The sequence below is a fragment of the Triturus cristatus genome, chromosome 9, assembly GCF_964204655.1.
Source record: "Triturus cristatus chromosome 9, aTriCri1.1, whole genome shotgun sequence".
Lineage (NCBI taxonomy): Eukaryota > Metazoa > Chordata > Amphibia > Caudata > Salamandridae > Triturus > Triturus cristatus.
The window spans coordinates 1272815424-1272840627 of record NC_140592.1 but is presented as its reverse complement, the minus strand read 5'-3'; the positions used below and the strand labels follow the sequence as shown (position 1 = coordinate 1272840627).

The 25204-nt window shown below is 44.3% G+C and overlaps 1 protein-coding gene across 2 annotated transcripts in view; it reads right to left on the bottom strand.

Annotated features, from left to right (window-relative positions):
* The window catches only part of PRORP (protein only RNase P catalytic subunit), a 322568-nt gene that overhangs the window by 223219 nt on the left and 74145 nt on the right, over window positions 1-25204 (bottom strand). For both annotated transcript variants that reach the window (XM_085627437.1, XM_085627438.1), the window contains exon 2: window positions 3038-3085. In XM_085627437.1, coding sequence (XP_085483563.1) covers window positions 3038-3085 — 48 coding nt within the window. The remainder of the gene's footprint in view (window positions 1-3037; window positions 3086-25204) is intronic.

Genomic DNA, 25204 nt, shown 5'->3' with positions numbered 1-25204 from the left:
ACCGTACACACCCACTGCCAAAGAGTACGAGCCTTACCATACACACCCACTGCCAAAGAGCACGAGCCTTACCATACACACCCACTGCCAAAGAGCACCAGCCTAACCGTACACACCCACTGCCAAAGAGTCACCAGCCTTACCGTACACACCCACTGCCAAAGAGTCACCAGCCTTACCGTACACACCCACTGCCAAAGAGTCACCAGCCTTACCGTACACACCCACTGCCAAAGAGTCACCAGCCTTACCGTACACACCCACTGCCAAAGAGTCACCAGCCTTACCGTACACACCCACTGCCAAAGAGTACGAGCCTTACCATACACACCCACTGCCAAAGAGTACGAGCCTTACCATACACACCCACTGCCAAAGAGCACGAGCCTTACCATACACACCCACTGCCAAAGACTCACCAGCCTTACCGTACACACCCACTGCCAAAGAGTCACCAGCCTTACCGTACACACCCACTGCCAAAGAGTCACCGGCCTTACCGTACACACCCACTGCCAAAGAGTACGAGCCTTACCATACACACCCACTGCCAAAGAGCACGAGCCTTACCATACACACCCACTGCCAAAGAGTCACCAGCCTTACCGTACACACCCACTGCCAAAGAGTCACCAGCCTTACCGTACACACCCACTGCCAAAGAGTCACCAGCCTTGCCGTACACACCCACTGCCAAAGAGTCACCAGCCTTACCGTACACACCCACTGCCAAAGAGTCACCAGCCTTACCGTACACACCCACTGCCAAAGAGCACGAGCCTTACCGTACACACCCACTGCCAAAGAGTCACCAGCCTTACCGTACACACCCACTGCCAAAGAGTCACCAGCCTTACCGTACACACCCACTGCCAAAGAGTCACCAGCCTTACCGTACACACCCACTGCCAAAGAGCACGAGCCTTACCGTACACACCCACTGCCAAAGAGTCACCAGCCTTAGCTTACACACCCAAAGACAGTCACCAGCCTTAGCTTACACACCCACTGCCAAAGAGTCACCAGCCTTAGCTAACACACCCACTGACAGTCACCAGCCTTAGCTAACACACCCACTGACAGTCACCAGCCTTAGCTTACACACCCAAAGACAGTCACCAGCCTTAGCTTACACACCCACTGCCAAAGAGTCACCAGCCTTAGCTAACACACCCACTGACAGTCATCAGCCTTAGCTAACACACCCACTGACAGTCACCAGCCTTAGCTAACACACCCACTGACAGTCACCAGCCTTAGCTTACACACCCAAAGACAGTCACCAGCTTTGCACACTTACTGTCAAATAGTCAACAGCCTTAGCTTACACACCCACTGGCAGTCGCCAGCCTTAGCTTACACACCCACTGGCAGTCGCCAGCCTTAGCTTACACACCGATCAGAGTAACCAGCCTAAGTTTACATACCCATTGGCAGTCACCAGCCAACACAGTGGGTGTGTAAGGAATTCCTGAAGTACGTCTGACGGCTTAAAATAAAACATTGATTTAGTTTATTTCCCTTGTGGTGCCCAGCTCGAAGTTCAGGACTCCTGAGTATGCCTTTTCATGTACTGAATGATTAGCTAGGAGGCACACTGCCATTTATACAGCCTTGTTTACAAATCACACAATGAGTAAACTAGGCTGTGCTACAGATGTTAGGGAGTCCCTACTTGTTCGACACAGCTGTGCAAACAGATGATAAAAGCATGGCCCCGGCCTGCATGTACAGCTGGGCAGGCAGAGATGGTTCGCGTTAATGAAAGGCTATGACATTAGCTGCCACTTGCGACATGAACAAGAACAGGGTTATATTCCCCCAGAGGACTGTAATGAGCCTGTTGTCTGGTGGATCAGGTCATCTGCTATTTTACACAGGACTGAGCTCAGAGCTCCGTGTAAGAACAATTCTGCGGTTCATTCTTTCTCTGCCCTTTTCTGGAAGCTGACAAACCTTGCTCTTTATAAGAAAGACTCCACTCTACGCCACTCCAAGTTATGCCCCTTCACTCTACGGTATGATATTCAAAGCCACTCCACTCTATATCACTTCACTCTATGTCAGTTCTCTGTACGTCACTCCACTCCACTCTACGGCATTTCAGTCTACGACACGGCACTCTACTCCTCCATAACTCTCTACTCTAGTCTACATCACTCCACTCTAAGCCACTCCAAGCTATGCACCTTCACTCTACGGCATGGCATTCTACGCCACTCCACATCACTACACCCCCATAACTCTCTACTCTAGTCTACATCGCTCCACTCTATGCCACTCCACTCGACACTCCATTCCACTCCATGACATTTTTCACTCCACTCTATGACATTTTTCTACACTCTACCTGACTGTACTACAGCCTATGCTATGCCACTCTATGTCCCTCCACTTTATGTCACTACAATCGACAATCTACACCACTCTACTCCATTCTACTCTATGCCCATCCACTCTACGCCCCTCCACTCTACAAGACTCCACGCCACGGCACTCTCCTGTACATCACAAACTTTTAGCCATGCTAAACAGCATCCACACTGGGGTACAACATGGCCAAAACAGATTGATAGAGCAATAGCTCTCGCATTATTCACGTTGCCAATGCTCGTGTGCCCGCTTCGGTAACATGGAGCACATACATAGACAAAGGTGTTCCCTTGCTGACCTGGAGTCATGAGTCCTTGCGACAGCACAGATGGTAACGCTGCATCCACACACTTTTACGTAAGGAGCCATGGCGACAGATGCGGACTCCTCTGCAGTCCCACAAAGTACCATGAGTGCGAACATCGGCGCCAGGGCCACCTTCGGTGACTCCGGACACTTTTAAGTGCCAGGACCAGCTTTCACCTTGGTCATAAATCAAAGAATCCTTCTTGATACGGACTGATTGATAACATGCTCAGCCTGAAGAACCCCATAGCCATGAATCAAGTGTTCTATGTTCTGTGAAAGCCACAAGCGCTTTGACAGGGGTGCCTGGAGCACTATGGCCTCTGTAAAGAAGGAGTGAACAAACTGGGGCGCATACCTGTTCCCAACGCCGGTCACTCGGCTTTCCCACTTTTCTTCTGGAATACTAAAAAAGAAAGAAAGACAGATGTCATATTGGCAGAATTGAAGAGAACAGAGGGGCTGGTTTTATATTACATGTTAAACAGAGAACTGTGATTCAAAAACAGGTTAGACTCCTAGGCCCCAGTGTAACTTTTAACAGCACTCGGAGGCTTCAATGTGATTGGACGGGTTTATATTCTGGACTTGCAGTCCGACTACTGAACAAAGTACCTTGATCCTGGTCGCAACAGCGAGATGAGGGGATGTAGCCCAGCGGTGCACCAATGACATAGCCGGACTGTAACACTGCCTGGCCAACCAAAGGGACTGTACAATCCACAGATACTTGGAACACCTGCACCTCTCGCTCTTAAAGCAAAGGGGATCCTTTTCATTAAAACCAACGTCATTGAGACCTCAGGCCCCGGCTACAGAAGAAACAGTGCAGGGCTCTGATAAGAACAACACGAATAATGCATGGTTTGTATATAGTGCCTAATAGTGTGCAGGTGTCCCTGCGCACTACAAGGGGCAGGTGTTACTAACAGCCAATTTAACGATACTCCTTTATAGGCTCCTGAAGCATAAAAGCCAGAGGTGGCCCTGCCAGGGTTCCAATGTGCGGCATGCAGGGTCACACTCATATTTGCCAGTTTGCTATGTTGGTTACTTTAGTGTCAGCTGCTACCGTAAATCCCCCTCAAAGCATTAAGAGGAACAGGGACAGTGAAACCTCATGAAAAACACTAACAAGCACTGGCAAAGCCAATAGATCTCACTTTTGGGACATATCAGGGGTAAAAAAGGTGCAATAATATGAAAGCTGCTGATAGTCGCATCACTCCACTTGAGAGCACATGCGTAATGACGTATGCACACTTATGCGTCATAACATATGCACGGCAGCAGAATGACACAGGCTACAGTTGATTTGGTTTTTTAGTCATCTATCCACGATGTTGGATGCCAATTGAATTGGTAAATACAAAAAAATTAAGAATTTGTTAGCATAAAAGCAGGGGGAAAAAAAGGACTGCAGGGGTAGCGGGGCAATGTAGGAATTAGTGGAGAAGTGGGTAAGGGGAGGAGGTGAAAAGCAATGTGCAAGGAAGACCGCAACATGGGCATGGGAAGGAGCACACAATAGAGAGAAGGAGGCTGAGGCCGGCGAGAAGTACAAGCAAGGATGAGTGAGAGCAACAATAGGGTATGGGAAGAAGCAAACGAGGGGGAGAGAAGCAAACGAGGGGGAGAATTGTGGGGGAGAAGCACACACGGAAGAGAGCAACACGGAGCACAGGGCCGGGAGAGTTTGTGAGAAAGAGCAGCACAAGTGTGAGAGCAACAGAGACGCATGGGCAGATATTCTGGCGGAAACATACAAGGGAGACAGCTGGCAAACACATGCACTCTCTCAGAGCGCTTAACCAAAACGATAAGAAGCTCCCTAAATGTGAGCAGTGAAAGGATACAGGTTAACACATCAAAGAGATGATAAAGAGGCTGTGCTCCAGGGGAGGGACAAACACAAGAGTGATAAGGTGGACAAGGAAAGCCATCAAATAAGGAGCAAATCAATGAGAGTGACATTAAAGCCAACCAATGGTAAGGAGTGGGCAGGCTGTAAGTCTCTGTAAGTGTCTGTATGACATTACAACGCATGCTTTTACCACACAATGCCTTTACCACACATATACTTTTACCACGCAAGGTAAGTATATATAAGGTAAATGAAAGCTTTACTTTATATAGATAGATAGATATATATATATATATATATATATATATATAGCTTCAAATGAGCTACTACAGGAATGGGGTGACTTCATATTGAAATTATCATTAGGCCTAATTGAAATTTTGGTGAAGCACATCGAAATTGGCCTAGCAAAAATAAAGGAACAACTATCGGAAACAGAAACAGAATTATCATCACTCAAAATGACAACAGAAATGACCAAATTCAAAGAAGAGCTGGAAGCACAAATCGAAAAACATGAGAATATAGTGAGGGAACGCAAGCACTCCAAATTCATCAGACATTCGAATGATTATGCTGAGGGGCGCATATTCACCTTCTCTCGAAAATTTGATGCAATGAAGGAACAAGCGACCTGGAATAGCACATTAAGTTTCTCAAGTAGTGCCTCCTCTTTAATATGCAATGATCCCAGTGATGGAGAGCAATCAACTGAAGCAAATAGGAGCAAGTTGTCTTTTTTAGGGGACATGCGCCTAGTATTGCAACAGAGGCAATGGGAGAAAAATCGACCCACATTCCAACAACAAAGGGGAAGAGGACGGCAATGGTCACAAAGAAACCCAAAAGAAGGGGTAAAAGAGGCAACTGCAATTACAGAAAAGATGGGAACAGAAACAAGGAGTATGCGCCGGAAGAACAAGTAAAGGAAGAACTGCAGGTGGTTAATCTATCCAAAAGATCCATTTCAGAAATGGAAACATCGTTATTAAAAAGGGGCATAAACTTCTGCCCAACAAGAAGAATGGATCTAGCACAAGTAAGGATAGACTTATACCTCTATATCCGCAAAATAAAGTTGGCAAAATGTTTTGCAGAAAAACAGAATAAACATACAACAAAAATATAGGATAAAGCAACAGCAAGTGTACAAGTGAAAGATTCTGAGAGCTTCCTGACGCTTCTAAATTTGGATGCCATAGAGGGAGAGGAAATTCCGTTGAACATGGCATTTACACAAGGAGGAGCAGGTTTAAGTGGAATGAAACCAAAGTCAAAATTTTACCCTCAACTGGCATCAGGAAATAAAATAGATTTGTTCCAAGAAGCGGTTATTCAAGATCTGTACAAACTAAAAGGTCCGGAATTCATGGATAACTTGACCAAACAAGAGAGGGATCAAAAAAAAACACCAGGCAGACCCATCTTGTCAGCAAAGGGATCTTTGTTGGAACCTATGGCTAATTACATTGATTTTTTTCTAAATCCCTACGTAACTCAACTTCGCTCCAACATACAGGATACAACGGACCTGTTGCGGCTGCTACAAAATACTCCCTGGCAGGAAACATATCAATTGGTAACAATGGATGTCATATCCTTATACACAAACGTAGGGAATGACATGGGCTTGGAAGCATGCAATTTCTTTTTACAAGATCGTAACATCAAATACTGTGAACACAACAAGATGCTTCTAGAAATGATATCAATATGTCTCAATAAAAATATCTTTGTTTTCGGAGAGGAAGTGTATCGCCAGAGGAACGGGACTGCAATGGGATTTTCATTTAGTCCCAGTTGCGCCTGTTTAGCGATGGGGTACTGGGAAAAGGAAGTGCTAATAATGACAGAATGTTGAACAAAGTCGTCAGTTGGAGACGTTTCATTGACGACTTATTCATCATATGAAATGGAACAAAAATGGAATTCCAAGAATACTTTGAGCTGTTAAACAACAGCAAAACAAACCTAAAATTCACATATGAAATTAGCAAAGAAAGAGTAGTATTCTTGGATAGAGAAATTTACATAAAAAATGGCCATATACAGACAACATTACACAGAAAAAGCACGGCAACCAATGCCACCTTGGAAGCAACAAGCTTTCATCAAAAACCCCTAATCTCAAGCATTCCTTATGGTGAATTCTTGAGGATTCGGCGCATCTTCAGGGAAGAAGAGGAATGGCGAAAACATGGAAACATCACTATGGAAAGGTTCAAGAAAAGGAAATATGACACCAACATAGTCAAAAAATGCTGGGAAAAAAACAAACAGCAAAACACGAGAAGAGTGTTTATCTCGAAAACAAAAGACAACAGAGCAGCAGACAATTCGACTCATAACAGATTACTCTTTGGAGAGTAAACAAGTAGTAAGTATCTTAAGAAGAAATTGGAAGATACTACAGTTAAGATGCTACTGTGAAAGAATTGGTAGGGAAGTATCCGACAGTAACTTACAGGAGAGCAAAAAACTTGAAGGATCACCTAATTCACAGTCATTTTAAAGGAAAAGACAAAAGGCTTCATAAAATGTCACATGTGCAAAGCCTGCCAAATCGTCAAGCAAACAAAAGAAATAAAAATGGCGGATAATAAAACATGGGAAATCCGACAATTGATAACATGTAAAACGCAATATACAATCTACGTATTGGAATGCCCATGCCCATTGAGGTATGTAGGGAGTACAATTTTTGAACTGAAAAAGAGGATATTGGAACATATAAGAGCGACAATACACAAAGACAGATCCAACGCAGTGGCCAAACACATGGAGCAATGTCATCAAGGGGACTGGAAGCAATTGAAAATTTATGGGATTGAGACCATCCCAAGAAAAGAACGTGGGGGAGATCGAGAAAAACAATTGCGCCAGAAAGAATCACGTTATATTTTGAAATTGAGAACACTACAACAGCATGGCCTCAACCAATCAGAAGAGCTCTACATACATTTATAACTACAACTTCCCCAAAGAATAATGGAAGACCATAAAAGAAGGATACATACACATGACAAAAAAAATACATTTAATTTTTTTTTTAAAAAGATGAAAATACGAATTGAAATCAAATCAAAAAATGGGAACAAATATATGGATGGAGGAAAACAATGAACAATAACATACAAAAAGGAAATTAGGTATTGAAAGATGGGTAACGAATATGAAAACTGAATGGATAATTCATGTCACAACATAACAACAAGGCCAATCCCCACTGGAGGGGTAAGAACAATAAGAAAATGACAAAAAGTGAAATACGAATGAATTTTCCAACTTAAACAATGGTGATAGACAATGGACCGATAATGACATGCCCCACTGGAGGGGTCAAAAATGAAGGAACACTAAAGAAAATGAACTTTATATCCCCGTGTGGAGTAAAAGAGACATTGGACATCTCCCCATCCTTTTATACAGTTACCATTAATCTCTTAATATTGTGATTCCCATAGAACAAAAGGAAACGAAGGAAAATCAAAATTTTGAAAAGAACTACATCCTCCATAATGCAAAGGGAACTTGAGTCACTGCCAGGAAATGATGCAACAACAAGCAAATTTAAAGGGGGCGGAGCCAAGTAAACAGTTGATCGTGAGCAAGGTATCTGCGATACCGAAACGCTTAGATCTGCTTATGCCTGTCTCCCGTATAGCAAAGTAACTAAGAAAATAATTTTAAAAAGCGCAAAGGTTGCTAAGAGTGCGTCCCGTTTTGTCCTTCCAACCGGAGGGATTACTTGTGGAATTAAAAGCGGCGTGGTTCTGCCGCGGGATATGCACCCACGAGGAGCGCTGCAATTGCCCGGTAACTGGGAACCGATGGAGTGGATATATATATATATATATATATATATATATATATATATATATATATATATATATATATATATATATATATATATATATATATATATATATATATATATATATATATATATATATATATATATATATATATATATATATATATATATATTCATATATATATATATATATATATATATATATATATATATATATATATATAGAAGGAGTGGGAGGGCTATTTATACCTTTGAAATGATGGCGCCATTCAAACTGAAAACGCATCTCTCTTTTCTGCGGGGTCGTGGGTGAACTGAAACAACATTAAATCAGCCCCATACTTACAGACCGGCGTGCGTGCCTCTTCTTTTGGAAGTTGGATTGGTGTTGTGATATATATTATCTACTGGCGGTCGCCAGTAGATAGTTATAGTTAGGACCTATTTTCCATAGGAAATCCGCAACATTCTATTGGAAATATCTTTGGCGCCGGTTGACGAATCCTCGCGAAATTTTCCAAACAGCTCCGACCCTGAAAGTTTCGTGGTGATTCGTCAAGCGGGGGCCGAGAAAAAAGGGAGGTCCCAAAACACGTTTTCCCCATGCAATTTCCCATAGGACTTGTTGTCGCAGCTACAGCCCGAACTGCTGAACAGAATTACACCAAATTTGGCAAGGAGGTAGTCCTCAGTTCAGACTCGTGCCTTTTGCTTAAATGGTGTAAATCTGTTCAGTAGTTCCTGAGAAAATTAGAGTTAAAAGTTAGTGATATCTATGGCCGGGGAGGATCCGCGGATCCTCCCTGCACCCTCCCCGAACCCTCCCGAGCACGAGCTGAATGCTAATTGCTAGTTGGCAGCCATCTTGTGCCTCGGTAGAACCGAGGCACAAGAAAGCACAAAAACAAAGGCGCAAAACGCGACAAGGGGGCAGGGTAGAAACACCCTGACCCCCTAGGCCTGCTCAGGGGGTCCCACAAGGACCCCCAGGGCCCAAAAAAGTATTTTTTTAACAACAAAAAAAAAAATCGGCGAGATTCACGCACCCAGCGCGAATTTCGGCCGAAAAAAAAAAAAAAAAAAAAAAAGAAGCGCGGGGCTCCCGTGCTTCTTTGGTAATTGGGGCAGAAATAAAAAAGTGTGGGGGGGTCCCAATCCCCCCCACACTGCCCCGGGGACCGCCACCCCCTGGGGCTCAGAGATACTATATGGGGGGGCTCACGGCCCCCCCCCAGCCCCGGGGAGCACCACCCCCCGGGGCTTATGGAAAATGGGTGGGGGTGCTCACAGCCCCCCCAGCCCCGGGGACCGCCACCCCCCAAAGATCGGGATTGGGCCGGAGGCCACGCCCCCTCCTTACACCACTCTGCAAACGCGCCCCCTGGCGCGTTTGCAGAGGGGGAACTAATTCCCCTTGAATACTGGGGGTCCCTGGGGGTCAACTAGCCCACCAGGAACCTCCAGTATGCGCCAGGGGGCTGCGTTGCAGAGAGGTGTAATGAGGCCACACCCCTTTTTACACCTCTCTGCAACGCAGCTCCGTGGCGCTTACTGGAGGTACCTGGTGGGCAAGTTGGCCACCAGGGGACCTCAGGATTCAAGGGGACTTAATCCGCCAACTTAACACGCCACAGGGCGCGTTTGCACAGTGGTGAAGGTAGGGGGTGGGACCTGAGGTGATATGTGTGCAAACACGCCCTGTGGCGCGTTTTAATTTAGGGAATTAATTCCTCTTCAATCCAGAGGTCCCCTAGGGGCCAACTAGGCCACCAGGTACCTCCAGGAAGCGCCACAGAGCTGCGTTGCAGAGTGTTGTAAAAAGGGGCGTGACCTCTGAACACCGCTCTGCAACGCAGCTCCCTGACGCATACTAGAGGTACCTGGTGGGCTAGTTGGCCCCCAGGGGACCGCAGGATTGAAGAGGAATTAATTCCCCAACTTAAAATGCGCCACAGGGCGTGTTTGCACACGTCACCTCAGGCCCCGCCCCCTTCCTTTACCATTGTACAAATGTTCCTCTAAAATCAGCCGAGCTACGAATTCCAATTTACTCACCTGTAATCAGGAGAGAACCCAGTGCTGCATCTTTTAGCCCAGCACTGACCCTGAAAAGTAATTCTAAGCATACTTACCAGTCCCCCGAACCCAACCATCCAGATATGCAAATATTTTGTATCTTCATTTTCAAAACCTACTGAACGGATTGGCACCTAATCACAAAATCCATTCCTTCTGGTCCTAAATCTAGCTTCCTGCCAAATAGGGTGTAATTCTGTTCAACACCTTTTGTGAAAAAGCTTCTGACTAAAGTCTTTAAAAAGTGCATGTGCATTTTGCATTTTATGACACCCCTTTTTCTTAGCCCCTGCTTGACAGATCACACGAAAGTTCCCAAGCACAAACTAGACAAAAAGTAGCTCTTTTTTGGAACGTTTCGTGGAGATTCGTCAAACGGCGCCAAGTTAATTAGCAACATAAAAAAGGCATGTCCTATGGAAACATGATCCTAACTATAACTACCCACTGGCGACCATCACTGGGAAATATACACACACACACCGTAAATATACTAACTTTTAGTTGTAAACACGTGTTGTAAAGGCATTGCATGGTAAAGGCATGCATGGTAAGGGTTTCGCATGGTAAAGGTTTAATGATAAGGCATTCCGGTGTAAAACAGCGTAGTAAAGGCTGTCTCCTCTAACTTCTTCATGGGCCCACAATACATCTTTCTCAACCAGCTGTCTAGTAGGTGAGACCTAAAAATGTAGGATATCCACAGCAAAGCTCTGAGTGGGCCAGGGTCAATACACAAGAATGTTATCCTGTATTTGGATGAGCAATTCTCCTAAAATACTATTCCTTCAGAGATTGGACGGATTTCTAATGTCAGTAGTATCGGTCGAACATAAATTTGAGGATTGTTTGCAGCTATTCCACTGCATGAACCATCATCCTGAGTGAGGCAAATGGAAGGGAGTTAGTTTTGACTGATTATGAATTGTTGTCATCATGCACACTCGGTGGTGGAGTATGTCTGCCTCTCATAATTATCAGAACTTATAGAACTTAACATTTGTTCCCAGGGAACCTGGTAATGCGTAGGCAAGATTTTGCCCTTTCGGCAGGCGTCCAAGTGGCCATTTTGAATGTAAACAAGCATTGGCATAGCCAATAGGTCTCGCCTTTGGAACCTTATGAGTGTTTAGCCATACAACAGTTGATGTTGTTGCACCAAGGATATTGTGCTGCATAACTAAATACTTATAAGGTCCCAAAGGCGAGACCTATTGGCCATGCCAATGCTTGTTCAGAATTGGTACTCTATCCTGCAGGATTATAGAGAAGATAATTTGAGATTTAATTACAGGTTGAAAACTTCTATTTTAGCTAGAAGATACCATCTGGAATAATATTCCCTGCCCTCTTGATATATAAGCACTAGCGCAGAGATTTCATATTTATCATTAGAGTTCATAGAGAACACTTCGATGGTGGATGACACACTTCACAAAAGACTTGTATCAGCAGCATCTGTGAAATCCTGTGGAACAAGAGTTTATTCTGCTATGTAAGGGGCGGGTGCCTCGTTAATGTCACAACCCTGGCGGTTTTAGCCACTTATGCTTTCCAATGTAGACTGCAGCACTTGTAGTGTGGAGGTGTGATATGGTGTGATATGGTGTGGGCGGGAGGTGACCATTTCTGCCACCTCACGCCATGGTACTGCTTCCGGGGTCTTTCAGCTGTCAGTCGCAAGGGCGCAGTCTTCAGTAGCTGTTTACTAGATGGAGGGAGTTGGTGGTGCACTTTAAGTTCCCACGGGCCTCCCTGGGTGTCAGTTCATTTGCCCTAACAGCGAAGCATGTGGTGCACAACAACCAGGGCCGCGTCATTGCAAAACAAAACACATTTTTGTTTATTGAATCTGCTGGCCAAGGTGCGAGCCAGGATTTGGAGGCCCCTCGAGGCACAGGCTCGCTTCACACTAGATGAGGGGTTAGGCTCTCTTGCTAAATTTCCCACTGAGTAGCAGTCGGGTAAATTTAGAGACTGTTCCCACACCATATGTATAATTATCACAGTTGCGATTGCATTTCTAACATATTTATAAGTTACAACGAGGATGCTGGTGGATTGAGGAAATCATTTGTTTGTTGCTTGCAATCAGAAAGAATGCCACAACAATAAATGGTGGGACACAGGGCACAGATTAACAACGCACCAATGTCTAAAGCAGAATTTGAAGGTGGTTGGCATATTCCAGTCCAAGCTCCCAGGAGCGGATTTCCAATTAGTTTTTAAACTGTAGTAAAAGCGTTTCGAATGCATACACTATGTGTATAGTGAGTGTAGGGTACTATATCAGAGTCGTATAATCCTGTTCGTGACGCTGCGGGCGATTGGGAACATATAAATGGAAAGGGACATTTCTTGGACGTATTTTTATGTAAGGAAATGGGAGGAAAAGCTGCTTGGACCGAATAACACAAATGTTTTGCTAGATGGAGAGCCGGGGCCTGTTTAGACCCTAGGCTCCCCGAACCACATTTCCTGCTATAACTGAATGTTTGAGAGGGGCAGGCCTGTCTTTAGTGATTTGTATTATGTTCATACATGACCACACTTAGAAACCAGACATCTGGATAATGGATGCCACTACCAGCCGACATTGTGGTCTTGAAGAATGGATGGTGAATTCGACCCAGCCAATGTGGCTGGAACCTGCGATCCGTAAGTTACTCAGGTGGCAGGTCTCTGCAGCACGTGCCTTAGCACACTGAGCTGTTTAAAATGTGAATTTACTGTCAGTGGGGATAGTCGCAAGGCCCTGCACTGTACTAGGAACTAGCATTCCTTACTAAGTCGAAATCTCCAAAATGTTTCTAACAGTAAGCATTATGGCCCTATCATCAAGCTAACGCCTCATTGCGTGAGATTATCGCTAGGTTTCCAGCGATAATCTCACGTGGAGAAGTGTGGCTCAATGATTAGAGCGGCAGACCCTGATGCAGAGGTCTAGCCCGGGACCAGGGTTCAATTCCCCGCCTCGGGCGGGTCTTGGGCTAAAAAATTCCACGGACCTGATAATTCTCGCCTCGGTGCCTGTTCCAATCATGGAGTCCCACTCTGCAACTCTGGGCAATAGCGTGCTTAATCTCCACAATGGCCCCCACAACGCTAAGGATGCCTGGCCTCCACCTTGGGGGTGCCCAGGAGTGGACGCCTCACAGGGAAAGCCAGGATGGGTTCCACAGCGGTATTCGTACAAGCGCCTTGAGACCCTTGCGGGTGAGTAGTGCGCTATACAAGTATCAAATTTACATTTTTACCAATGGTAAGTATCGGTAAGTAATGGGCAGGCGCAAGCCAATTTTCAGCTTTATTGTTTGTTAACAAAATATTTTCCCTGATAGGCCATGTGTGCTGCATCAGGCGAAACCTAAAAAGGAAGTGGAAAAAAGCAGGTTGATTTGGCCATAAAAGGCAAAAACTAATTAAAAAAAAAAAACACAAGAAAGGGTAAAGGAAAAAGAGTTCGGGGGATATGCAAAGTGATCCACAAAGAAATAAAGACAAAACTAAGCAAAAGAAACAAATAAAATAGTTTAGAAGTAACACATTTTAAGTAATGAAGTATCAACCTTAGAAATGACATGTCCTTGCCTTGGGTCCCAATAAGTCGATCCAGTTGGAAGTTCCCCGAGTGGTGCCTTGAGGGTTTGATACATGCACCAATAGAACCCCCCAGCCCATAACATGCCATAAAGTCCTCACATTTACAGATCTCGATATTCAGTGGATCACGGCTAAAAGCAGACCTTGGTTGTTACGTGTCAATGAAAGGGTTTTTGGGTTGCAGGGCCCACTGGGCGTAGGAGACTCTGGCAGCCATGTTGATGATCATTCTCGTCATGGTTTAAATTACTATTGGGGAATCATATGTTCTTAGTTTATTTGGTAGAACAGTGTTTATTTTAATATTGGGGATCTGTGCTTTCAATGTCCTTGTTTGCAAGTTCTTCATCTTTTTTAAACTTGATGGTGCCTTTGAATGCCTGGTCACACCATGTCGCCTGACTTGTTCTGTAAGTACCTGCTTGTAGGTGATGGTTTTTTTTGACTGACCTTTGGTGGTTTCCATTTCTACTTGGCAGTGGTCTCTCTCTTTTTCTCCTTCCCCCTATTCCCCTAAATCTTGAGGCGAAGTACTGAGGACATTGGTTCTTCGAACACTAAACGTGTGAATCTTGGGAATAACTTCACGACTTCCTCTCACGCGAGTGCTCGCCGGGCTCATCACAGTACATGCTCGCCAGGCTCTTCACAGTACGCACGGTCAGCATTTACATTACTCTTGAGCATGGAAGGGGATTCTAATCCCCAATAAAGAAAATGACACTAACCATCTGACCAATGCACCAAAATTAGATGAGCTCTGTCTGAAAAAGTCTTCTGTTAGATAGGATCAAAAAATGGCAACACGAGATAGCCTTTAAACTAATTCAACAACTTTGCTTTTAAACCTTGAATAGGCTGCTTTGGTTACAGGAGCTTCTACCTCGGGGCCCAATGTAGTCTTTGAGGACACACAGGGGAACACATCTAATGGCTCCAGCCGAAAAATTCACAGGCGAGCTAAAGAATTTGCAAGTTTTTTTGGCACAATGCCATTTGTATTTCTTAGCCACCAACTTATTTAAGTCAGACATTGCAAAAGTCAATCTTATTTTATGTTTCATGACTGAAGATACTCTGGCTTGGGAGCCTAGCATTAAAATGAAGGATGGCCTTTGACCTCCTTTGGTGTTCGATAAGAAATATTTAGGCAACAGCTACTGAAAGACCCCAGTTGGAATAAAAAATGCATGCCGGGCTATTACTTACCTACCTGGCTCGTTTCTTGCATCTTATTTCACAAGATATTTTAAGCAGGTGAGTCTGCTGTTGTGGCGTTTTTCCAGGGACACTGATGAATCAGAAGAGGCTACAGCTCAGGTGGCACTGGGGAACCGACAGACTTACCTCATGTAGATCCGAGCAGTGGCTCCTTCGCATACCTTAACGGGACACATTTGAGGTGGTGATTGCGGTCTTCAGCTGTTATATTGAGGAGCGACTTCGCCTGTACAATATTAATAGTTGATAAACGTACAAAATAACTAAATAAAATGCATTATGCTGCAAAATTGCCTCTTCTTGTGTTGCTTTACCCAAGACGCATAATTTGGTCCTCAAGTGCCACATAATTCAAGTAGTCTTGTCAATGAGTAGTCCTGCAGCCCTCCAGGCCTGGATATTTATATGTATAAACGAGGAAGTATGGGCAATGTTTGGACTGGCATATCCCTGCAGTTATAGGATTACAAGTGCTACTTCACGGCTTATGCTACAGTAGCCTTTGATTAATGCAAAGGCCTGCATAGGCATAAAAGCAGTATTTTCAATAGTTTGGCTTATTATAGAGTGCGGGAAATAAAGCTGCACTGTTGTAATACTGATAGAAAATCTAACTCTCGGTGGAACTAGATTTGTTTTTATTGGTTTTGGTCAAGGATGGTTTTAATGAAAGCTTCTAACTACCCTACAGCAGCCCCTGGGCAGGGTCAAGGCACTCCACAAACTGACCCTTAGGGCTGCAGATTACATTTCCCCACAACTGGGTCTTCTGGGATTGTTAGTAGTAAAAAGAGATAAAGTACAGCAAAAGAGGACTGAATTGACTGTGGAACGTTTCTTGGGAAAGAGTTAGGACCAATCATTGGCTAGTGTAGGCTAAAAGAAAGGCTTCGGTGGATGGAAATCTCCTCAAACAGTGCTTCAAGCACCTCCTGTAATCATAGCCTGCACCTGCCTTTGGTCTCAGCAGGTCAAACCAAGCAGTTCTCTAATGAAGGTGCTTTATAAATGCACTCACTGGCTCCCTCTTGACTGTTATGAATAAGAGTATACTTGGTTGAGCAAAACATTTCAAATCCTAAAGAGGATGAGCAACTTGCACATAAAGCCTTGTCAGCAGAGCTCGAAAGGTAAAAAGAGTTAAAGACTGCTATCCAGTTTTAGGTTTAAACCTATAATGACTGATAAAACCCCACCGAAAAGGACACAGCTCCTCTGTGTAAACAGATAAACAAAGATAAACACCTGCAACACCACACATTAAAAAATGCCATTCTAAGAATGGAAAGTGAGAGAGGATGAGTTGTTTATATTTCTTCCTGCATGAGCCAACACAATGTAACTTTGTCATACAAGGTAGTAGCAAGAAACACTCGTCTAAAATTATTTTGCTTCAATTTGTCGTTTAGGGATGCCACTAAAATACTGGTTCTTCTTCCTTGTGTTTCCTCCAATTTTGTGTGCTTGGATTAAAGGTGAAGGGATAAGTATGCATTAGGTCTGATCTAATTATATTATACACTGTAGAGAATTTGGGAATATTAAAATCATGTGATCTTTTGGCAGTGTTTAATTTGTTCACCAATTGGTGAAATGTCTAGCTCATAAGTATCTGGGCCAATACATGATGCCATTCACCAATATAATGGGTAAATAAAAACTCTTGAATACTTCATGCCCCTTTTCTGACAGGTCAGTCAGAATCGATAGCAGGTCAACTGCCAAACACCCCTGGCTTTATACATACAATGCAAGCTGTAGTGGCAGGTACCTGTGAAAAGAGTGCCCTCAACATGCATATAGGATAGAGGTGACAACATGTCATAAGACTTTCTACACATCAAAAAAAATCCATAGCTAAAGGGCGCGTGGCGGCGATCCAAGATGGCCGCCCTCTAGAGGAGCTCCGTGACGCCGAGGATCGGTCGGAGCTGAAGGGCTTTTCCTCGTTAGCGGAGAGGCATTAAAATTATGGATTTCCCTGTCAGAGGTTGTGTGCAGGCTGAGGCAAGTTATTTTTTCCAACTTAAAAGGTCTTTTTGAACACTTTTCTCCTCATTACCCTGTGCCTCCATGACGCCTCACATTTCGGCCGCCATTTTGTGTGCTTGCCTCTCTCATTTTTCATGGGTTTCGGTGCAATTTTGACTCCCTGGTGGCTGATACTTTCCACCCATATTGACTCTTTTGTCGCAACTTTGTCTATTTTTCTCTAATTAGAGAGGATATTTACAACAGGCATCTATTTACCTCGTCAGGTGCATATGCCTTTTCCTCCTTTCTAAGTAGGACTACTCTGGCCAATTTGTTCAACTAAGTTTCCAGCTGTTTTGCTCATTTAGTGTCCTACCATATTGCAGTTTGCGCAAATTTAGAGGTCTTCTGTGGGTCTTTTGCTGGCGTAATTTTCTCTTCGCATATATGGATCACACATACCCAAATAAGCCCCAGGGGGCTGCTGGCTCCTCCACTAATGGTCGCAAAGACTCGGTCAGCATTGCCAACAAACGTATTAAAAAAGACCTGCCATCTCCAACAAAAACATCTCTTCCTCTGACGTTGGAAGACATTATGGACGAATTGTGCAACATTCGACCTTTTGTCTGAAACCACTGCAACACTTCAACGTATTGAAGAAAAATGGTCGGGTCTTGACTCAAGGTTTCGGACGTTGCGCCAAACATTAGTGATGCTCAGGATGTTGTGGCTAAAGTTGACTTTCTTTCTCGCGAGGTCGCGCAACTGAAGAAATCTACAGAAGATTTAGAAAACCGAAACAGGCGCAACAACCTACGAGTTTATGGAATTCCAGAAGGTTCTGAAGGCTCGGATATAATCGCCTTCTTGAAGACCTACATTCCACAGATTGATGGCCTGCCAAAATCTGCGGACCTCAATATTCAAAGGGCACACAGAATTGGCCCTCAGAATGCATCTTCCTCAAATAAACCGTGGGGAGTCATCACATATTTCCTGCTGTACTCCGACCTTATGGCGATCTTCACTGCGGCTAAACAATACAAACAGATGTTTGGTCTGGACATAAAATCTTCTTCAGTCAAGATGTCTCTAAGCCAACTGCTAATCGCCGCAAGGAATTCCCCGACTTCAGACCTACGCTGAGATCCATGAACGCTCGCTACGGCCTTATTCACCCATGCTTCTTCAAAGTAACTTACAAGGACAGATCTTTATCTTTCGAGGATCCTGCAGAGCTTCGAAACTTCATCCATATCCACAAAGGAGAAACTATGGAACTGAGGGGGCGCTAGAGGGCGCGCGAGCAGAATGGCCGCACTCCTGTGAGGCTCCTGCAGCCTGGATCAGGAATCCTACACTTATCCTGTTGTTCCCGACTGACGGACCGACAATAGCTGCTGGGCTGTATCCCTGCTAGCCCCCTGCAGCTCCGGTCTGAGTCTGGTGGCCGTGGAGCCGATTGCGGCGAAGATAGAGGCAGCTGGAGCGAGACCGCGACCCGTGCGTTAGTTGAGCGCGGCCGCGGCTGGGCGGCTGGTCTACGCGAGTCCGCGGCGCGCCACGAGGAAGGTGGGCCATTTTGAATGTAAACAAGCATTGGCATAGCCAATAGGTCTCGCCTTTGGAACCTTATGAGTGTTTAGCCATACAACAGTTGATGTTGTTGCACCAAGGATATTGTGCTGCATAACTAAATACTTATAAGGTCCCAAAGGCGAGACCTATTGGCCATGCCAATGCTTGTTCAGAATTGGTACTCTATCCTGCAGGATTATAGAGAAGATAATTTGAGATTTAATTACAGGTTGAAAACTTCTATTTTAGCTAGAAGATACCATCTGGAATAATATTCCCTGCCCTCTTGATATATAAGCACTAGCGCAGAGATTTCATATTTATCATTAGAGATCATAGAGAACACTTCGATGGTGGATGACACACTTCACAAAAGACTTGTATCAGCAGCATCTGTGAAATCCTGTGGAACAAGAGTTTATTCTGCTATGTAAGGGGCGGGTGCCTCGTTAATGTCACAACCCTGGCGGTTTTAGCCACTTATGCTTTCCAATGTAGACTGCAGCACTTGTAGTGTGGAGGTGTGATATGGTGTGATATGGTGTGGGCGGGAGGTGACCATTTCTGCCACCTCACGCCATGGTACTGCTTCCGGGGTCTTTCAGCTGTCAGTCGCAAGGGCGCAGTCTTCAGTAGCTGTTTACTAGATGGAGGGAGTTGGTGGTGCACTTTAAGTTCCCACGGGCCTCCCTGGGTGTCAGTTCATTTGCCCTAACAGCGAAGCATGTGGTGCACAACAACCAGGGCCGCGTCATTGCAAAACAAAACACATTTTTGTTTATTGAATCTGCTGGCCAAGGTGCGAGCCAGGATTTGGAGGCCCCTCGAGGCACAGGCTCGCTTCACACTAGATGAGGGGTTAGGCTCTCTTGCTAAATTTCCCACTGAGTAGCAGTCGGGTAAATTTAGAGACTGTTCCCACACCATATGTATAATTATCACAGTTGCGATTGCATTTCTAACATATTTATAAGTTACAACGAGGATGCTGGTGGATTGAGGAAATCATTTGTTTGTTGCTTGCAATCAGAAAGAATGCCACAACAATAAATGGTGGGACACAGGGCACAGATTAACAACGCACCAATGTCTAAAGCAGAATTTGAAGGTGGTTGGCATATTCCAGTCCAAGCTCCCAGGAGCGGATTTCCAATTAGTTTTTAAACTGTAGTAAAAGCGTTTCGAATGCATACACTATGTGTATAGTGAGTGTAGGGTACTATATCAGAGTCGTATAATCCTGTTCGTGACGCTGCGGGCGATTGGGAACATATAAATGGAAAGGGACATTTCTTGGACGTATTTTTATGTAAGGAAATGGGAGGAAAAGCTGCTTGGACCGAATAACACAAATGTTTTGCTAGATGGAGAGCCGGGGCCTGTTTAGACCCTAGGCTCCCCGAACCACATTTCCTGCTATAACTGAATGTTTGAGAGGGGCAGGCCTGTCTTTAGTGATTTGTATTATGTTCATACATGACCACACTTAGAAACCAGACATCTGGATAATGGATGCCACTACCAGCCGACATTGTGGTCTTGAAGAATGGATGGTGAATTCGACCCAGCCAATGTGGCTGGAACCTGCGATCCGTAAGTTACTCAGGTGGCAGGTCTCTGCAGCACGTGCCTTAGCACACTGAGCTGTTTAAAATGTGAATTTACTGTCAGTGGGGATAGTCGCAAGGCCCTGCACTGTACTAGGAACTAGCATTCCTTACTAAGTCGAAATCTCCAAAATGTTTCTAACAGTAAGCATTATGGCCCTATCATCAAGCTAACGCCTCATTGCGTGAGATTATCGCTAGGTTTCCAGCGATAATCTCACGTGGAGAAGTGTGGCTCAATGATTAGAGCGGCAGACCCTGATGCAGAGGTCTAGCCCGGGACCAGGGTTCAATTCCCCGCCTCGGGCGGGTCTTGGGCTAAAAAATTCCACGGACCTGATAATTCTCGCCTCGGTGCCTGTTCCAATCATGGAGTCCCACTCTGCAACTCTGGGCAATAGCGTGCTTAATCTCCACAATGGCCCCCACAACGCTAAGGATGCCTGGCCTCCACCTTGGGGGTGCCCAGGAGTGGACGCCTCACAGGGAAAGCCAGGATGGGTTCCACAGCGGTATTCGTACAAGCGCCTTGAGACCCTTGCGGGTGAGTAGTGCGCTATACAAGTATCAAATTTACATTTTTACCAATGGTAAGTATCGGTAAGTAATGGGCAGGCGCAAGCCAATTTTCAGCTTTATTGTTTGTTAACAAAATATTTTCCCTGATAGGCCATGTGTGCTGCATCAGGCGAAACCTAAAAAGGAAGTGGAAAAAAGCAGGTTGATTTGGCCATAAAAGGCAAAAACTAATTAAAAAAAAAAAACACAAGAAAGGGTAAAGGAAAAAGAGTTCGGGGGATATGCAAAGTGATCCACAAAGAAATAAAGACAAAACTAAGCAAAAGAAACAAATAAAATAGTTTAGAAGTAACACATTTTAAGTAATGAAGTATCAACCTTAGAAATGACATGTCCTTGCCTTGGGTCCCAATAAGTCGATCCAGTTGGAAGTTCCCCGAGTGGTGCCTTGAGGGTTTGATACATGCACCAATAGAACCCCCCAGCCCATAACATGCCATAAAGTCCTCACATTTACAGATCTCGATATTCAGTGGATCACGGCTAAAAGCAGACCTTGGTTGTTACGTGTCAATGAAAGGGTTTTTGGGTTGCAGGGCCCACTGGGCGTAGGAGACTCTGGCAGCCATGTTGATGATCATTCTCGTCATGGTTTAAATTACTATTGGGGAATCATATGTTCTTAGTTTATTTGGTAGAACAGTGTTTATTTTAATATTGGGGATCTGTGCTTTCAATGTCCTTGTTTGCAAGTTCTTCATCTTTTTTAAACTTGATGGTGCCTTTGAATGCCTGGTCACACCATGTCGCCTGACTTGTTCTGTAAGTACCTGCTTGTAGGTGATGGTTTTTTTTGACTGACCTTTGGTGGTTTCCATTTCTACTTGGCAGTGGTCTCTCTCTTTTTCTCCTTCCCCCTATTCCCCTAAATCTTGAGGCGAAGTACTGAGGACATTGGTTCTTCGAACACTAAACGTGTGAATCTTGGGAATAACTTCACGACTTCCTCTCACGCGAGTGCTCGCCGGGCTCATCACAGTACATGCTCGCCAGGCTCTTCACAGTACGCACGGTCAGCATTTACATTACTCTTGAGCATGGAAGGGGATTCTAATCCCCAATAAAGAAAATGACACTAACCATCTGACCAATGCACCAAAATTAGATGAGCTCTGTCTGAAAAAGTCTTCTGTTAGATAGGATCAAAAAATGGCAACACGAGATAGCCTTTAAACTAATTCAACAACTTTGCTTTTAAACCTTGAATAGGCTTGCTTTGGTTACAGGAGCTTCTACCTCGGGGCCCAATGTAGTCTTTGAGGGCACACAGGGGAACACATCTAATGGCTCCAGCCGAAAAATTCACAGGCGAGCTAAAGAATTTGCAAGTTTTTTTGGCACAATGCCATTTGTATTTCTTAGCCACCAACTTATTTAAGTCAGACATTGCAAAAGTCAATCTTATTTTATGTTTCATGACTGAAGATACTCTGGCTTGGGAGCCTAGCATTAAAATGAAGGATGGCCTTTGACCTCCTTTGGTGTTCGATAAGAAATATTTAGGCAACAGCTACTGAAAGACCCCAGTTGGAATAAAAAATGCATGCCGGGCTATTACTTACCTACCTGGCTCGTTTCTTGCATCTTATTTCACAAGATATTTTAAGCAGGTGAGTCTGCTGTTGTGGCGTTTTTCCAGGGACACTGATGAATCAGAAGAGCCTACAGCTCAGGTGGCACTGGGGAACCGACAGACTTACCTCATGTAGATCCGAGCAGTGGCTCCTTCGCATACCTTAACGGGACACATTTGAGGTGGTGATTGCGGTCTTCAGCTGTTATATTGAGGAGCGACTTCGCCTGTACAATATTAATAGTTGATAAACGTACAAAATAACTAAATAAAATGCATTATGCTGCAAAATTGCCTCTTCTTGTGTTGCTTTACCCAAGACGCATAATTTGGTCCTCAAGTGCCACATAATTCAAGTAGTCTTGTCAATGAGTAGTCCTGCAGCCCTCCAGGCCTGGATATTTATATGTATAAACGAGGAAGTATGGGCAATGTTTGGACTGGCATATCCCTGCAGTTATAGGATTACAAGTGCTACTTCACGGCTTATGCTACAGTAGCCTTTGATTAATGCAAAGGCCTGCATAGGCATAAAAGCAGTATTTTCAATAGTTTGGCTTATTATAGAGTGCGGGAAATAAAGCTGCACTGTTGTAATACTGATAGAAAATCTAACTCTCGGTGGAACTAGATTTGTTTTTATTGGTTTTGGTCAAGGATGGTTTTAATGAAAGCTTCTAACTACCCTACAGCAGCCCCTGGGCAGGGTCAAGGCACTCCACAAACTGACCCTTAGGGCTGCAGATTACATTTCCCCACAACTGGGTCTTCTGGGATTGTTAGTAGTAAAAAGAGATAAAGTACAGCAAAAGAGGACTGAATTGACTGTGGAACGTTTCTTGGGAAAGAGTTAGGACCAATCATTGGCTAGTGTAGGCTAAAAGAAAGGCTTCGGTGGATGGAAATCTCCTCAAACAGTGCTTCAAGCACCTCCTGTAATCATAGCCTGCACCTGCCTTTGGTCTCAGCAGGTCAAACCAAGCAGTTCTCTAATGAAGGTGCTTTATAAATGCACTCACTGGCTCCCTCTTGACTGTTATGAATAAGAGTATACTTGGTTGAGCAAAACATTTCAAATCCTAAAGAGGATGAGCAACTTGCACATAAAGCCTTGTCAGCAGAGCTCGAAAGGTAAAAAGAGTTAAAGACTGCTATCCAGTTTTAGGTTTAAACCTATAATGACTGATAAAACCCCACCGAAAAGGACACAGCTCCTCTGTGTAAACAGATAAACAAAGATAAACACCTGCAACACCACACATTAAAAAATGCCATTCTAAGAATGGAAAGTGAGAGAGGATGAGTTGTTTATATTTCTTCCTGCATGAGCCAACACAATGTAACTTTGTCATACAAGGTAGTAGCAAGAAACACTCGTCTAAAATTATTTTGCTTCAATTTGTCGTTTAGGGATGCCACTAAAATACTGGTTCTTCTTCCTTGTGTTTCCTCCAATTTTGTGTGCTTGGATTAAAGGTGAAGGGATAAGTATGCATTAGGTCTGATCTAATTATATTATACACTGTAGAGAATTTGGGAATATTAAAATCATGTGATCTTTTGGCAGTGTTTAATTTGTTCACCAATTGGTGAAATGTCTAGCTCATAAGTATCTGGGCCAATACATGATGCCATTCACCAATATAATGGGTAAATAAAAACTCTTGAATACTTCATGCCCCTTTTCTGACAGGTCAGTCAGAATCGATAGCAGGTCAACTGCCAAACACCCCTGGCTTTATACATACAATGCAAGCTGTAGTGGCAGGTACCTGTGAAAAGAGTGCCCTCAACATGCATATAGGATAGAGGTGACAACATGTCATAAGACTTTCTACACATCAAAAAAAATCCATAGCTAAAGGGCGCGTGGCGGCGATCCAAGATGGCCGCCCTCTAGAGGAGCTCCGTGACGCCGAGGATCGGTCGGAGCTGAAGGGCTTTTCCTCGTTAGCGGAGAGGCATTAAAATTATGGATTTCCCTGTCAGAGGTTGTGTGCAGGCTGAGGCAAGTTATTTTTTCCGACTTAAAAGGTCTTTTTGAACACTTTTCTCCTCATTACCCTGTGCCTCCATGACGCCTCACATTTCGGCCGCCATTTTGTGTGCTTGCCTCTCTCATTTTTCATGGGTTTCGGTGCAATTTTGACTCCCTGGTGGCTGATACTTTCCACCCATATTGACTCTTTTGTCGCAACTTTGTCTATTTTTCTCTAATTAGAGAGGATATTTACAACAGGCATCTATTTACCTCGTCAGGTGCATATGCCTTTTCCTCCTTTCTAAGTAGGACTACTCTGGCCAATTTGTTCAACTAAGTTTCCAGCTGTTTTGCTCATTTAGTGTCCTACCATATTGCAGTTTGCGCAAATTTAGAGGTCTTCTGTGGGTCTTTTGCTGGCGTAATTTTCTCTTCGCATATATGGATCACACATACCCAAATAAGCCCCAGGGGGCTGCTGGCTCCTCCACTAATGGTCGCAAAGACTCGGTCAGCATTGCCAACAAACGTATTAAAAAAGACCTGCCATCTCCAACAAAAACATCTCTTCCTCTGACGTTGGAAGACATTATGGACGAATTGTGCAACATTCGACCTTTTGTCTGAAACCACTGCAACACTTCAACGTATT